This window comes from Rhinatrema bivittatum, chromosome 2 (assembly GCF_901001135.1).
Source record: "Rhinatrema bivittatum chromosome 2, aRhiBiv1.1, whole genome shotgun sequence".
NCBI classification, from domain to species: Eukaryota; Metazoa; Chordata; class Amphibia; order Gymnophiona; family Rhinatrematidae; genus Rhinatrema; species Rhinatrema bivittatum.
The window spans coordinates 462,972,858-462,988,482 of record NC_042616.1 but is presented as its reverse complement, the minus strand read 5'-3'; the positions used below and the strand labels follow the sequence as shown (position 1 = coordinate 462,988,482).

The 15,625-nt window shown below is 41.7% G+C and overlaps 1 protein-coding gene across 1 annotated transcript in view; it reads right to left on the bottom strand.

Annotated features, from left to right (window-relative positions):
• Window positions 1-15,625, bottom strand: part of CDH20 (cadherin 20) — a 400,608-nt gene that overhangs the window by 44,470 nt on the left and 340,513 nt on the right. Inside the window, exon 8 of the mRNA XM_029590479.1 lies at window positions 430-683. Within this exon, the coding sequence (XP_029446339.1) occupies window positions 430-683 (254 nt within the window). The remainder of the gene's footprint in view (window positions 1-429; window positions 684-15,625) is intronic.

Sequence of the window (15,625 nt, the reverse complement as noted above, 5' to 3'; positions counted from 1 at the left end):
TTTGTTTTTGTTGGATGAGATTTGAGTAGGGTTGAAATTTACTGGAGAGTTAGGTGGCAGTATATTTATTCAATTATATTTTATATTATTTATGCTTTTATGAATATTATTTAATATGTATCATTTATATTGTAACCCACGTTTAGGATATTACAAATCAGCTGGATATCAAATGCAAAGCAAATTAATAATATGCACATGCACACACATTTGGGTATTACTATGTAGTAGTTGAGGGTCTGGGGTGTTCTCACAGAGTAACAGATTAAAAGAAAGAGAAAGAAAGAAGGTTAGAGAAACAGTAAGCGAGAAAGAGATGACATAAAAGAGACAAGGAAAAAAAAAGAGCACTAGAAGTTTTATCTGATGTATATAGCAAATCAAATTAGAGTACACATAAAGAGAAAAGAACAAAAAGTCATGAGTAACCTGATTGAATTGTTGGTCACATCAGGATCCTTGGCAGATACAGTCTGTATGGTCGTTCCAATGTCCACATCTTCAGGCACTTCCACAAAATAAAAACTAGCCTCAAATACTGGGGGTTCATCCACATCTTCCACGCTGATGTGCACGGTGGTTGTATCTCGAAATGGGCCTAGGTTCAAGAAACGCACTTCCAGGTGTGGATTGGCTCCTTCTACTTTTAAAGTGTAGCTTTTCTTGGTCTCAAAGCTCAAGGGCTAAAAGAAATGCATCTGTTAAGTTTAAGCAATGTTATTTAGTACTACCTTCTGGTTTTCCTGAACAGAAAAATTTCTCTTACGCAATATACGGTTACCCTCATGTATCTATCTCTCATAGCATTTTGTAGGCATTAGACAAAGAATATACAGGGTCATTCATCAAAATATGATGGGCTGTTATCGTGTGCATTAGGGCGAACATGCGATAACAACCGCATCGCGACTTTAACATTTAAATGAGGGAAAGGGGAGGGGTTAGGGTGCGGTTTGGGCAGGGTTAAATAAAATGTTGCTGCCGGTACCACTGCGGGCGATAATGTTTTACACATTATAACTGGCAGCAGTGCCGGAATTAACTATACCTTTCCCATTGGTGCTATGGGGGTGATAGTGTGCAGCGTGGCCGCAACCATGGCAGGCGAAAACGCACCGCCACGATGCGGCCACAGGCTCACTCTCTCCCCCTGCCCCTTTTTTTTTCGCAACTCATCTTTCTGCTATATTTATAGCAGAATGATGAATCCCAGGGATAGTTTGAATGAGAAGAAAGAGGATGAATTTCATGAAATCACATGCTAAATAAAAGAATAGTGCCATCCTCTAATAATTAACTAGCTAAATAAAAAATGTGACCATGATGATGTCAAAATAAAATTTTACTGACTTATCATAAACTTCATAGCTCTGCAGTCTCTCTTTACCTAAAACTAAGATGCCCAGGACTTTGTTTAAAAAATGTAATTGTATCAATTAATTGCACAATTATTCAATGAGTCAGGCAATCAATATAAAAAGATGCATTGATTAGCCAAGTAAGGATTACGAAAACATTTTATCTCTAGGAAGTTCAGGCATGTGCCACCATTAAAACATATTCTTCTAGTCAAATATTTATCATTTCAAGTTTTAACTATGGAGCTGGCAATGTAGTATTGTAGTTAGTACAAATAGTTCAAGCTTTATTTTAATTCCCTTATCCACCACTCAGCATGTGACTTTAAGCAAAGTCACTTTGTCTCCCACTGGTCAGAAAAATAGGGGCAATTTTCAGAAAGTCCATAGGTACTTTGTTCCACAAATTGTGTTACCTAATTTTAAAAGGCAAAAGTGTGCATGTACTTTTTCTTGGAAAATTGTTATGGATACAAAGTATCAGCAGACTTTTATGATTTCGTTTTTGTGTGGGTAAAATTTATCTAAAAAAATAATGGGGTAGATATTCAAAGCTGGCCATATACTTCTAACTGGTTATTAATCTGGCTAAGTTATGATGTATATTCAGTGGCATGGCAAAGCCACTGAATATACACGTCAATGTGCGCACTTTGACGGATAAGTCTACCCAACTAAGTTTAGACCTGTTCTATGAGGCATCTAAAACTTAGATGTAAACTTATGCTGCTAACTTTGAATTACTCTGATGCACCCGATACGTGCCTACGTTTTGTGCATGTAAGTGTTAGCCATATAAGGGACTTAAATTGCTAAGCGGCAGCCACTGAATGTAGGCACATATTCAGTAGCTGATACTCAGCCGCATTAAGTCTTACTTATCCAGCTAAATAGCACTGAATGCACTTTAAATATTGTGCCCAATTCACATAGATTTAAAAATACAATCTAATCATGTTATTTTCTGATCTGTCCATAACACCCACCTGGTAATGTCCTCTCCTTAAATGAAGCTACAACTATATACATTATGAAACATCTGTCATACTTGCAACCACATTTGGGAGACAGGAAGGGGAAATTTATGACAGCCAGTTTACTTAAGTAAATCACTATTTATCCAAGTAAATGGCTTTGAACATTGTCCTCATAATGGAGTGTATAGTATTTTGACAAATGCCCATCCTGGGTACATTTTGAGATATGTCTTCAACTAAGTGAGAAGTAGAGTCACAAACTTCAGACAGTCTAAATGCTCTTACAAAACATTTGGCTGTACATAAAAAAATACTAGCAATTTTGGGGTCAATATTCAGTGCCACTTTGCTGGATAAGTTCAGACTTATCTGTCTAAGTGGCAGCATCTAAAGATCCAGTCATTGAGTGGCTGCCACTTAGCCAGATAACTATTTATCTAGCTAAATAATTATTCGTCTAAGTAGTGGGTGCAGTGGGGTATTCCGGGGAGGAGCATGTCTGGTTAACTTAGGGATCATTTATCAAAATGCGCTAAGGCATTTTCGCATGCGTTAAGGGCTTATCGCATGCGAACATGTCTTTAACGCATGCGATAGCACCATATGGTGTGATGCACAGCTTGGCTGCACATTTTGCTTTCTGAATCTTGTGGGAATACCTAATAGGGCCATCAACATGCATTTGCATGTTGCGGGCGCTATAATTTATTTATTTATTTGTTTATTTATTTATTTAACATTTTTTCTATACCGTCGCTCAGAGTCCATTGAAACGGTTCACAACAAATAAAAACAGTTAAAGACTAAAATACATAGAAAACCTAGAGCTAGCATACATTACATACCTTAAAATAAATTCAGTAACATAAAATTTCTCAAACCTAATCTAACAGCTCCTAAAACAGTTTCATTCATGTCCTACAACACTCCGGATTCTCCTCCAGTGTATAAAACATGTCTAAAATTACTACAAGCATCTGCTAATAAAATGACATCAATACCCTATTATAAAATTTTAACATACTTCAAAACTCTCCATTAGAAATTCTAATCTAGACTAATTGCAGTAACAGTAAATGTATGTTGGACTAACCCGAATAAGGCTAAACTGAAAAACCAAGTCTTGAGCTCTCGTTTGAACTTTTTAAAATTTGACACTAACCTCAGGGGCGCTGGCAGAGAATTCCAAATTCCTGGACCCGCCAGAGATAACGCTCTTTCTCTCACATGATTAAGACGCGCTGACTGAACAGCTGGCAAAGTCAGCAAACCCTTATTTGCTGACCGCAAATTTCTCTGTGGGACATGTAATTTTATGGCTGCATTCAGCCAATCTACCTGGTCAGTGAAAATTAATTTATGCAGAATACACATAGCTTTAAATTTAATTCAAAACTCAATCAGCAGCCAGTGTAATTTGATTAACGTGGGCGTAATATGTTCATTTTTCTTTAACCCTGTCAATATTCTGGCTGCCACATTCTGCAATATCTACAATGGACGGATTGAAGATGCTGGTAATCCCAGCAACAGGGAGTTACAATAATCCAAACTCCCAAATACGAGGGCTTGCAACACAGTGCGAAAATCATTTGTTTCTAATAATGGCTTCAGCCTTCTTAGCATTAACAGTTTTGCGAAGCCTTCTCTCACCTTTGCTAAAATATGTTTTTTAAAAGTAAATTCTGGATCAATTATAAAACCTAAGTCCCTAATTGATTCTGCAAATTTTAAAGTAATATTATCATGGAGCAGTATCTGGTTTATATCTCTAGGAGAAATCTTTCTCTCAAGTATTTATTTATTTAAAAATGTTTCTATACCGTCGTTTAGTAATGTACCATCACAACGGTTTACATTTAGCATGAAATAGGTTTGGTTTATAAGTTATCCATAGTGTGCTAATATTTTATGGTTACATAGTTCAGTAATATACTCTAATTGAGAAGTGGGTTGGGGTTACCATTTATATGATTGTTGGGATAATCATATATGTGTATACTGTTTTTAATTTAATATTTAATTATGAGTAAAATAATAAAATAATCAATTTTTATTTTTATATATATAGGTGACTTTCAGCTGTGTTCATTTGTTGTTATTCAGCGCCTTCACTGTGAAATGCTTTTTTGAAAAGCTAAGTTTTTAGGCCTTGTTTGAAGAGTTTTAATTCTTTCATTAGTCTTAGTTCAAATGGTAATGTGTTCCATAATAATGGTCCTGCCAAAGATAGTGCTCTCTCTCTAACTTGGGTCAACTTTGCTGTTTTGACTGAGGGTATGGTTAGCAGTGCTTTATTGGCCGACCTGAGATACCTTTGAGGGACATGTAATCGTAGTGCAGTGTTTAGCCAGCCAGCATTTTCGTCATTTATTAGTTTATGAATTGTGCATAGTGTTTTGAATTGCACTCTTTGTTCTATTGGGAGCCAGTGTAAATCTGCAAGTGTTTGGGTGACATGATCTCTCCTGCCTTTTCCAGTAAGTATTCTGGCAGCTGAGTTCTGTAGTATTTGCAGTGGCCTGATTGTGGTATATGGTAATCCTAGGAAAAGTGTGTTACAGTAGTCTGTGCTAGCAAATATTAGTGCTTGTAGTACTTTACAAAAGTGTTCTTGAGTTAACAAGGGTTTTAGTCTTCTAAGTACCATTAGTTTAAAGTAAAATAATCTCAGTTTTTTCAACATTGAGTACAAGTCTCAGCTGGTCAAGCACCTGTTTAATCGCCTTCAAGTATATTGATAAAAGTTTACATGTATCCTCAACTGATAGGTTCGGGGGGGGTTGGACGCGCGTTTTGGACGTGCTATTACCCCTTACTGAATAAGGGGTAAAGCTAGCATGTCCAAAACGCGTGTCCAATCGTAGGTTAACAGTGCGCTCCGCTCGGCCTGTCATTTAGCTAACAAAAAGCTTCCACCAGCTCTGGATGACAAATAACAGATCAACATATACCAAGAAAGAAAAATAATTTTTTAAGTATGGATGAGTTATGAGAGGGCCATAGATAATGTAAAACATTCAGGAACAATTGAGATTCCTGACATACTAGTTGCTGTAGGGTAGAAGCCAGTCACTCTAAACAAGGATGTGCATAATTAAACCTGAGCATGCAGCTGTGCACACTGACTGAACTAAAGTGCAGGCCTGAGCAAAACAAAGATGGAGTCTTGAGTTATGTGATGATTTTGGAAACTTCACAAGAGATCTTGAATCAAAAGAAACAGTAATTGTTCTTCCCCATCAGACATCTGTCTACACCTCCCCATGTGCTGCTAGTACACCTTGGACACACAAACTGCCAAGCATGTCCTTGGTGGAAATTTTGTATCTAGCCCTGAATCCAGCTACGAAGAGGGTATTGTTCAGCAAATTTCTGCTGATGCACCTCATTACCAACATACATCTGGACTCAGAAGACATCAGCAGCAGCCCATCGATCTTGCGTCCATAGATAGTGGCAACATCCAACCAAGATCCACTTCGGATCCTGTGGACTGAATATACAATGAATTTCTGAGAAGAGAAAAAAACTCTGAACAATACAGACAGCAGAACATTTCCTGTGTTTCCGTTTCTAGGATCTTTTCCCAAGGAATCCTTTCCCAGGGAATTTTTCTTCAGAACTTACAGTTTTGCAGCTATTATACAGGCAGAAATTTTAATTGTTTCAGTAAACTACACCTGCGAACTAGCAATCTTAAGACTGAGTTTCTTGCTCTGTATATGTATAGCCGGCTCCTTTAACCTTGAAATATTGGCAAGCCAAATCCTTTTTTACCCTGTTTCTGTTGACATACCTCACAGAAATATCTGTGAGACCTCTGGGTTATATTTTTCTTGAGAATGTGATAATTTGTCATTTTCCTGCTGGTGGTGTTGGTGGATTCCCCTGTGCCATGCTGTGAGACAGGTCCTGGATCTCTGCAGGATTGTGAACCGCCAATGGTGAAGGGTGAGAAAAACAGGCTTAATTAATCTTTCATCTGGGTTAATTAGTTTTGGCATTGTGTATTTGTCAAGTGCAGATTGTCTTGGAGATAACGCATGAGTTTATGCTTATTTTCCATAACAATGCTTTGCAATGTAAAATTTAGAAACTTGAAACAAAACTATAATTACCATATTACATCTTGTAAATTATTATGCTGCTATAAAACTGATTGACTACCTTATAGAAGGTGTAAGCTTCTGCTCCCTTAACTATTGAATTTGTTTTGCAGGTTATCAATTAAATCATATAACCATCTGTACTCACAAATCACCCTACAGCTGAAGGACTTTCACCAAGATAAAGTGTTAACAAGAATTAATTACACCACGGGTGTTAATTGTTATGCCACATAACTGCTCTGTCCAAACAACAGGTTCAAACATTGGTTCAGACATTGTCTAGCTGAATAAATACTAGAATTTATGGTAATTTTTGCATTGCTTTGAAATAAGAAGTGCTCAGCAATATGCTTTGGATAAGCTGAAATTAATGCCTTTTAGACAATTTGCTTGGAGAAATCTTCAAGGATGAATTTTTCCCTGTGTTGTGTGAAAATGAAAGTAACTTCACACTGCTATATAAATCTTTCTAAGTTTTCAGTATGCTAAAGAAATGTTTCTTTTCTTTGAAGTTAGGACAGCATCCAATTAAATTTGGAATTCTGCCAGATGGCTTGGTGTTTTATGAGAGAAATATTATTCTCATGATTTTTATACTTGATTTTCATAATTGTTCTGGAAATGAACTCAATTGCATTCCAGGCTGTAGCACCTGAAAGATCAGGTGTGAATTTCAAGGATTTTCAATGTGATTTGCAAAGTATCTTACATAAATTTGCTTTGCTGATGCATCACTGTTAAGTGAATAATAAGATTATCAAGACATTGATTAAAAAGAATATAAAACTGGAGAGATTGATTAGTGAACAGAAAGCTGATATATCTTTGGTTCAGAAACAGATGCAGTATGCATGCTACTGGCCAAGGTCCAGGAGATGACGTAGCTCAAGAGAAATTTTGTGAACAATTGGTTGAATTATTGCTTGGTAGAATAAAGATTTTAGAACAGACTTTGCACTCTGAGTATGGAGCAGATAACTCTGGAGATGGAGTCAGCTCTGAGTTATCAGGACAGTCCAGTCCAGTCCAGTTTCCAATCTCTAAATTTAAGTGTAGGCCTAGGCATTTTGCCAAAGAGTCTGCCAAGCTGGGAGGGAGAGAAGCTACTGTTTGATAATGTATACCACTTGCCGCCACAAGAGAAGGAACAGGAACAAAAATATTTTGACTTTCCTCCGAAAATACAGGCTGAGACGAAATGCAAAACAGCTATTAAAAGCGCTAGTAACAGAATTAACTTTGACTGTGTCTGAAAGTTATAAGGCAGAAATTGATGCGTATAGAGCACAGCTAGCATCTCTCCAGCAAGACGTGCTGGAGAAAGGTTAGGAAATTACTGGGTTTAAAGAACTTGCCACAAAAGATGGACTTAATGCTTGTAAAAAGAGTTTCCTTCTCTGAGAGTGAGAAGGAGGAATCCTCAGTAAGGGTTTAGTCCTCCAGAGTCCTCAGATGTCCCGCTAGACACCGGAACACTTTAGACCAAAGTCTACTCTGAGCTTTTTGACGCCACTCAAGACTGAGCATGGCCCCTTCCCCTCCAGGCTACTGGCCACATTCAAGTCTGGGCATTCAGTCATGGAAGAAAAAAAAAAAAGAGGGGAAGAAATCCCCCTGGAGCCTGATAAGTTGTGCCACTAGTTGCCGGAGGAGAGAGCACAGGTACAGAAATATTCTGAGTCTCTTTCCAGAAACAGAACTGCACAGCACTGCTTGTCAGGTTAGCTCTCCCAACTTGACATTTTAAATATGGTCAAGCAGATTAGATCCCTTATTACCCCCTTTTGTAAAGCTGGCGGTGGAGATATTTATCAATATATGAAAAAGCTCCATCATGTTTTCCAAACTTTAGGCGTACAAGGTAAGAGCAAGATTATGGGACTTATACCATTGACAACTGCAGAAGAATGCCAGCAGTATTTTATATATTGAAAAGAAAATACCCAAAGGCTGGCCTCTTTTGAACAAGAGCTTAAAAAGCATTATGGCCTATATCTCAATTCTTTATGTGCATAATAGGCTGCATTTGGGATGAGTTGTGCCTGGAATGAGAGTCCTTGTGAGTATGCATTGAGATTAATGCAATTATTCTTTCAGAGAGAACCTACCAAAAGAAGAGAAAGATGGTGAATTTAAGGAATTATTTATTGAAACTTTGCCAGCCTCCATTAAGACCTTCTTAGCCAACAAAAGGCATGAGCCTTTCTCCTTTCTAACTGAACATGCCCAGAAAGTCTATGAGACTTTTGCTAAGAGCAGGAGTACTGATAAGGGTAAGAAACAGCAAGGCCAATAGCAAGCCGTTAGTGTTGTCAAAATTCTGACTGTCTATAGAGCAGACTCTAAAGGCCCTGATGTCCAGAATAAGATTGGCACTGAGGGGTAAGCTGAAAACTCTCAAAAGGAGAATGTTCAAATAATGGTCATCAGTTCCAGAAAAAGAACCAAAATTGGAAAAAGGAGAGACAGAACCCTAATGAGTCAAAGCCTCTTACAGAAGAGCTAGGGGAAATCAAATATGCCTTTCAAAGTTCAAATGCAAAAATTGATGCTCAATCTGCTCTCATTGTGAAAAACTTACAGAAAGGCTCAGCCAAAGTGACTAAAGCAAGGGAAGCCAATTCCGGGACTCGAGAGCTTCAAATAAGCCTTGTCTTCAGGATATCCACAATGAATTTGCATGAGATAGATTTACATGTGATGCGTCCGTCGGTCTCAGACGACTTTGACCTCTGTGCCTCACCTTTCTTCCTTCTCTCTCCTCAAGCCTTGGGAGGGTGGCTGCTGCCGCATCTTCATGCCGCTCTCTCCCCGGCGTCCCCGGATCAGCAACAGTGACTGTGTTCACCATGATTTCCTGAGGGCCTCCTAGGGTGTGCGTGCACATGCCACCCATGTCTATATCCACATCATGGCGGGAACCTCAGGGGCATCCCCTCCGAGTGACGTCATCACATCCTGATCACATCCTGGTATTTAGTAGGGATGTGCAGAGGGACGCCATACGTTGCATTCGGGATTCGTATTCGTCGGGGGGCAGATACGTTGCATTCGGCAAGGGGGGCCCCAATATGTACATGCGTTAATTCTTATTCGTTTCCCAGCTAAAATTGAATTAAGTACAACCCCACACCATCCTGACCCCACAAGACTTACCAAAACTCCCTGGTGGTCCAGCAGGGGGTCCGGGAGCCATCTCCTGCACTCACACCCTCGGCTGCCGGTATTCAAAATGGCACCGATAGCCTTTGACCTTCTATGTCACAGGGGCTACCGGTGCCATTGGTCAGCCCCTGTCACATGGTAGGAGCAATGGATGGCCAGCGCCGACTGTCGGCCCCTGTGACATAGTGAGGGCAAAGGCTATCGGCACCATTTTGAATACCGGCAGCCGACGGCGCGAGTGCAGGAGGTCGCTCCTGGACCCCTGCTGGACATTTGGCAAGTCTTGTGGGGGTCAGGAGGGTCCCCCAAGACTTGCCAAAAGTCCCTGGTGGTCCAGCCGGGGTCCGGGAGCCATATCCTGCACTCGGGCCTTTGGCTGCCAGTAATCAAAATGGCACCGATAGCCTTTGACCTACTATGTCACAGGGGCTACCGGTGCCATTGGTCAGCCCCTGTCACATGGTAGGAGCACAAGATGGCGCCGGCCATCCATTGCTCCTACCATGTGACAGGGGCTGACCAATGGCACCGGTAGCCCCTGTGACATAGTAGGTCAAAGGCTATCGGCGCCATTTTGAATACCGGCAGCCGAGGGTGTGAGTGCAGATGGCTCCCGGACCCCCGCTGGACCACCAGGAAGTTTTGGTAAGTCTTGGGGGGGTCAGGAAGGTGGGGGGGTTGTTTAAATTGGCTCCTTTAGACAGCCGAATAATTCAGTGAAGATTTGTTGTATTCGTGGGGAATCACGATACGTTTCGCTTCCCCATGAATACAATGAATATGGCCCTATATGTTGCAGATTACAAATACGTAGGAAATAAATGCACACCCCTAGTATTTAGCCTGCACTTCGTTTGCTAACAAACTGAGTTAGCAAGGATTGAATTGCCTCTGGTCTAAGCTGCTCTTCCACTTCTCAGCTGCCACAGGAAGCTCTCTCTCTGTCCTTTGGGGTAATTCATCGCTAACCTGGGTACCCACTCCTCGGGGGCCCTTCTGCTTTTTCAGGTACCTATCTGGGAAACTGGGTATTCGCTCCTCGAGGGCCTGCTCTCCCTACTCTGGTGCCTGCATCTGATCTGCTTCTGCCTGCCAGGATCTTCATCAATACAGCTTACTACTCAGTGAGTACTAACTATTTCAATCTGTCTCACCTCCAGCTTCAGCACTTGGAATCTACATCCGGGACCTGCCTCTGCTATCCTGCACTGCCTATCATCTACTCAAGTGTGAGACTGGTCTCCTCTGCTGAGGACCCATGGACTACTTCTACTGGGTTACCTTCACTGCTGCCCACCCCAGGCAGTACCATCAAGCTGTATAATAAATACAAATTCTCTGTGTCTGCGTGTATAGAGTCTAGTCTAGTACTGTTGTTCCTCATGGGGTTCCTCCCCGTGGGAGTGACCATCACCGCAGTACCCAAGAATCCACTCCAACACCTCAAAATGATAACAACATGCACTATCTACATTGAATGCAAATCTATCCCATGCATAGTCATTGTGGATATCCTGAAAACCTGACCTGTTTGTGGCTATCAGTGACCGGACCTGCACTAAAACCTAGAGCAGCAAAGTGCTTAGCAATTCTCAGAGGGGAAACTCCAGATCCCTAGGGATGTTCATTCGTCTTGAACGAATGCGCATCCGCAACATATAGGTCCCTATTCGTTGCATTCGTGGGTATGTGAAACGCATGGCGAACCCCCCACGAATGCAACATATCATACATTTCCATTCTTTTGATTCACGCCACAGTGTGTTAGAAATAGAAGGCCATGTGAGAGTAGGGGCGGATTGGCCTATTGGGGGATTGGGCTTCCCCCGGTGGGCCGGACTAGCGGATCATGTGGCCTCCTCTGCTCCAGGCCATTGAGGGCACCAGGCTGAAGAAATGAAGAGACCAGGCTGAAGGGGCCGAAGAAAAGAAGATGGCCGCTGCTAGCCGCTGTCGGAGAAATGAAGGCCGGCACAGTCAGCCACCGACGGAAAGCAGGCCGGTGGGGCCGAAGAAAACAAAATCGGCGCAGCCCGAGACTAGGCCGAAGAAAATAAGATGGCTGCTGCCAGCCGCCGCTGCAGAAATGAAGACCAGCGCAGCCCGAGACTAGGCCGAAGAAATGAAGATGGCCACTGCCATCCGCCGCTGGAAAAATGAAGACCGGTGCAGACAGCCAGCAACAGAGACAAGCTGTTCAGTTGGGGGCCTTTGTGTGTATATGTATTTGAGATCGGAAGGGTGCTTCTGTGTATGTGTATGTGAGAAAGGAATGGTGCTTCTGTGTGTGTGTGTGTGTATGTGGTATGATTGTGAGAAAAGAATGGTGCTTCTGTGTGTGTGTGTGTGTGTGGTGTGTATTTGAGAAAGGAATGGTGCTTCTGTGTGTGTGTATGTGGTATGATTGTGAGAAAAGAATGGTGCTTCTGTGTGTGTGTGTATGTGGTGTGTATGTGAGAAAGGAGTGGTGCTTCATGTATGTGAGATAGGGAGGGTGCTTCTAAATGTGTGTGTGGTGTATATGTGAGTCAGGGAGGGTGCTTGTGTGTGCCAATGTGTGTGTGCGAGAGAGAGATGAAGTATGATTTGGGCTAGCTTGTGGCTGTGAGAGAGGGCTTTTGTGTGATTGAGCCTGTTTGTAAGTGAGATAGAACATGAGTGTGATTGAGAGCTTGTGTGGAAATGAAATAGAGAGAGCCTGTGTGTAAGTAAGAGAGAGCGAGAGCATTGTGTGATTGAGAGAGGCTGGCCAGAGAGGTGACGTGTGTATGTGTGAGAAAGACTGATCAGGGAAATGGCTGGTGTGTGTGTGTGTTTGTGAGAGAGAGAGAGAGAGACTGGTTGGGGAGATGATTGGTGTGCGAGAGACAGAAACTGGTCCTGAGGGTGTGTCTGGTATGTGTGCGTGAGAGACAGAAGAGACTGGTTGTGGTCCCTAAGGAAGAGGACAGTGAGGACAGCTTCAGCAGCTACTGCTGCTTCTGGTGTGGCCTGCAAGGGAAAGGAGTAGGAGAACTGCTGGAGAGGGTAAGTAAAGGTGGCTTTTTAAGTTCATTTTTCTTGATTGACTACCATTTTAATTATTGGGTAGTATGTGATGTGTCTGCTGTTTGAAATATTTTATTGGTGTTTGGTAAAGCTTTCAAAATTTGCATGAGTCTAATTATTGGATATTCTATTCATCAGCTGTTTGAAATTATTTTATTAGTATGATTTTACTATTATGACTAATGATTTATATATCCTGATTTTATTGATTGTTTCATGAGGAATGGTGAAATTTTTGTTTTTCCATTGTTTCACTGTATAGAGTCTGGCGTGATGCATTTTACAGTTCAGTTGTCTGCACATTTCTATTTATACTTTATGTGGCTTTATTCTGTATTTGGTAAGGGTTTGTGTTCTGCATGCAAAGACTGAGATGAAGCATTCTTTTAATATGTGGATTCTCTGTAGGGATCTGTAGTATTTATTTATTTATTTTTCTATACAGACATTCAATTTGACATATCACATCGGTTTACATATAACAAGATGTCTAAGGTGAGCCTTTTATGACATGATACAGTATAACCGCTTAATTGAGTAACTGGTTGCATACATATAACTGTTTTACAACAAGATAGTAATACAATATAACGTGCTTAATTGCATAACTTTATACAGAATATATTAAGAGATAACTTAACTATGTACAGTAGCAGGGTTAGTAGCTTTAGCTTGGCCTGTTCTGTTTTCCTGATAGGAGGTGTATTGATATTTTAGATTCTGGTGTAATATTTGTGGTATTCTTTTTCATAGGTAGGGTTGTTATTCTTTGAGTGTTGGCAGATATACTGTGTTGATGCAGGAGGACCATGCAGAAATATATCACAATAGGTATGATGCCATATGAATTCCAAGATGCAAAGTTTTCTTGTTGGCATCACAATAGTGCATGAAATTATCACAATAATGTATATATTAATTTTACCTCAGAATGTCACTTTTCATGTAAAATATGTTAAATGCATAATTTAACATTGTGTATGAGGAGGTGGGGGTAGGGCGCCAGGCTGTAAGGTTTGCCTAGGGTGCCTAATACCCTTGCACCCGCCCTCTGTACAGCAGCAATTCTCCACCCCACCCAGGCATAGTTCATCATATGTTTCAGGTCCTAGCACACGTGTTAGACTCCTTGGTCCGTGTTTCAAGATGGGTCGGGTGGACAGTACGCCCCGGTTGACAGTCATGCCGCATGCTGAGCCTCATCTTGACTTGCCTCCTTGTCTTTTCCCTATCAACACCACAGCGACCTGACTACCTCAGCTCTGCCAGCCTGTCTTGCCCCTATCAACTTTCTGCCACTCTGCCTTGCTGCCATACACCAGATAACTCACTCAACTCCTTGTGGTATTCTTGCCACTATCATGGTTCCTCAGTGTGTTGGTGCTAGTCTTTCTGCTTGCTATGTTCCCCCTTCATTGTGCTGTAGGATGTTGATGCCACTTGTCTTGCCACTTTGCCTGTCATGCTGCCTTCGAGGGTTCATGCATCTGTTATCGGTGCTCTCTTTTGAAGCTGTGGTGTGTTTTTGACACTCTCGCTGCTGCTTTGCACCTCTGTTAAAACACTCTTGCCACTCCTGGTACCCCTTTGCCCCTTTAAAGTGCCTTGGGCTATTCATGCCACTTTGGTGCCTCTTTGCCACAGTCTAAGCCCGTATGACATAGTGAGGGCAAAGGTAGCACCGGCGCCATTTTGAATATTGGCAATACGGCCCGCGTGCAGGAGGTCGCTTCCGGACCCCCGCTGGACTTTTGGCAAGTCTTGTGGGGGTCAGGAGGCCCCCCCAAGCTGGCCAAAAGTCCCTGGGGGTCCAGCGGGGGTCCGGGGGCGATCTCCTGCACGCATGACGTCGGGAGCCAGGAACCAAAATGGCGCTGGTGCTACCTTTGCCCTGTCACATGATAAGGGCAAAGGGCCACCGGCGCCATTTCTCTTAACGCAGCCGTGGCCAGAGAGCGGGAGATCACCCGGGACCCCCCCACTGGACCCCAGGTAATTTAAAACATTTTGGGGGGGTTCGGGAGGGTGGGGGATTTGTTTTAAAAGTTCGGGGTGGGTTTTAGGGTTTTTTTGGTGTGCCGGTTTTCCCGCCCTCCCCCCTCCCCCGATTTACGATTTTTTGATGATAAATCGGGGAAATTGTTATTGTATCGCACCTCTAACGATTTTTGACGATTTAAAATATATCTGACGATTGTTTTAAATCGTCAAAAAATGATTCACATCCCTACCTTGGAGCTCTTTTCTCGTTCTGATGATTGTTCCCCAGAAGTTTCATCAGAATTGATAAGAATACCCCAATTCTGCAGCCAAAAATAGGCTGCAAATACTTCCCCCATTGACTTTAATGGGAAAACTGAAAACAAATAAAACAAATTGGTTTTCCCCCATGAAATGAATGCAACAAATTTGGGTCCTGGTGAAACGAACAAGAATGGAAACAAAGTTTTACCTTCTGCACATCCCTACAGATCCCCTTCACCTCCTGCTGATGAGAAATGACTGACTATTTATCCTGTTTACAGTTATCTACTTCCAGTGTACAGGATCTTCTCAAGTCTGGTAAATCAGAAGTGATTACTACAACAGCTCTAGGTGAAACACCTCATAATAAGATTACTATCCGAACTTTAGACTCTATTCAGAAGCATAAACATGTCTTAGCTGAACTTCAGCCTATGGGGCAGAGATACACTACTTCCTTTATATTGCAGGGTTTGTTCTCCTGTGAGACCCCTTGTGAAATCCGCTTCAGAAGTCACACTGATTATCTACAGCCTCTTTCAAAGACTGAATTTTTCTGAGGTGGGGAAGGTTGCTAACAGGGTAACTCAGTGTGACTAATCCCTAACAGTCTATTAAAACCTCTGAAAAGGTGTGGCTCTCAATTCAAATAGGAAACATGACACTGAAACATCCAATAATCAGTACTCAATGCACAGGGAAGGAATTTTTATTTGGGAAT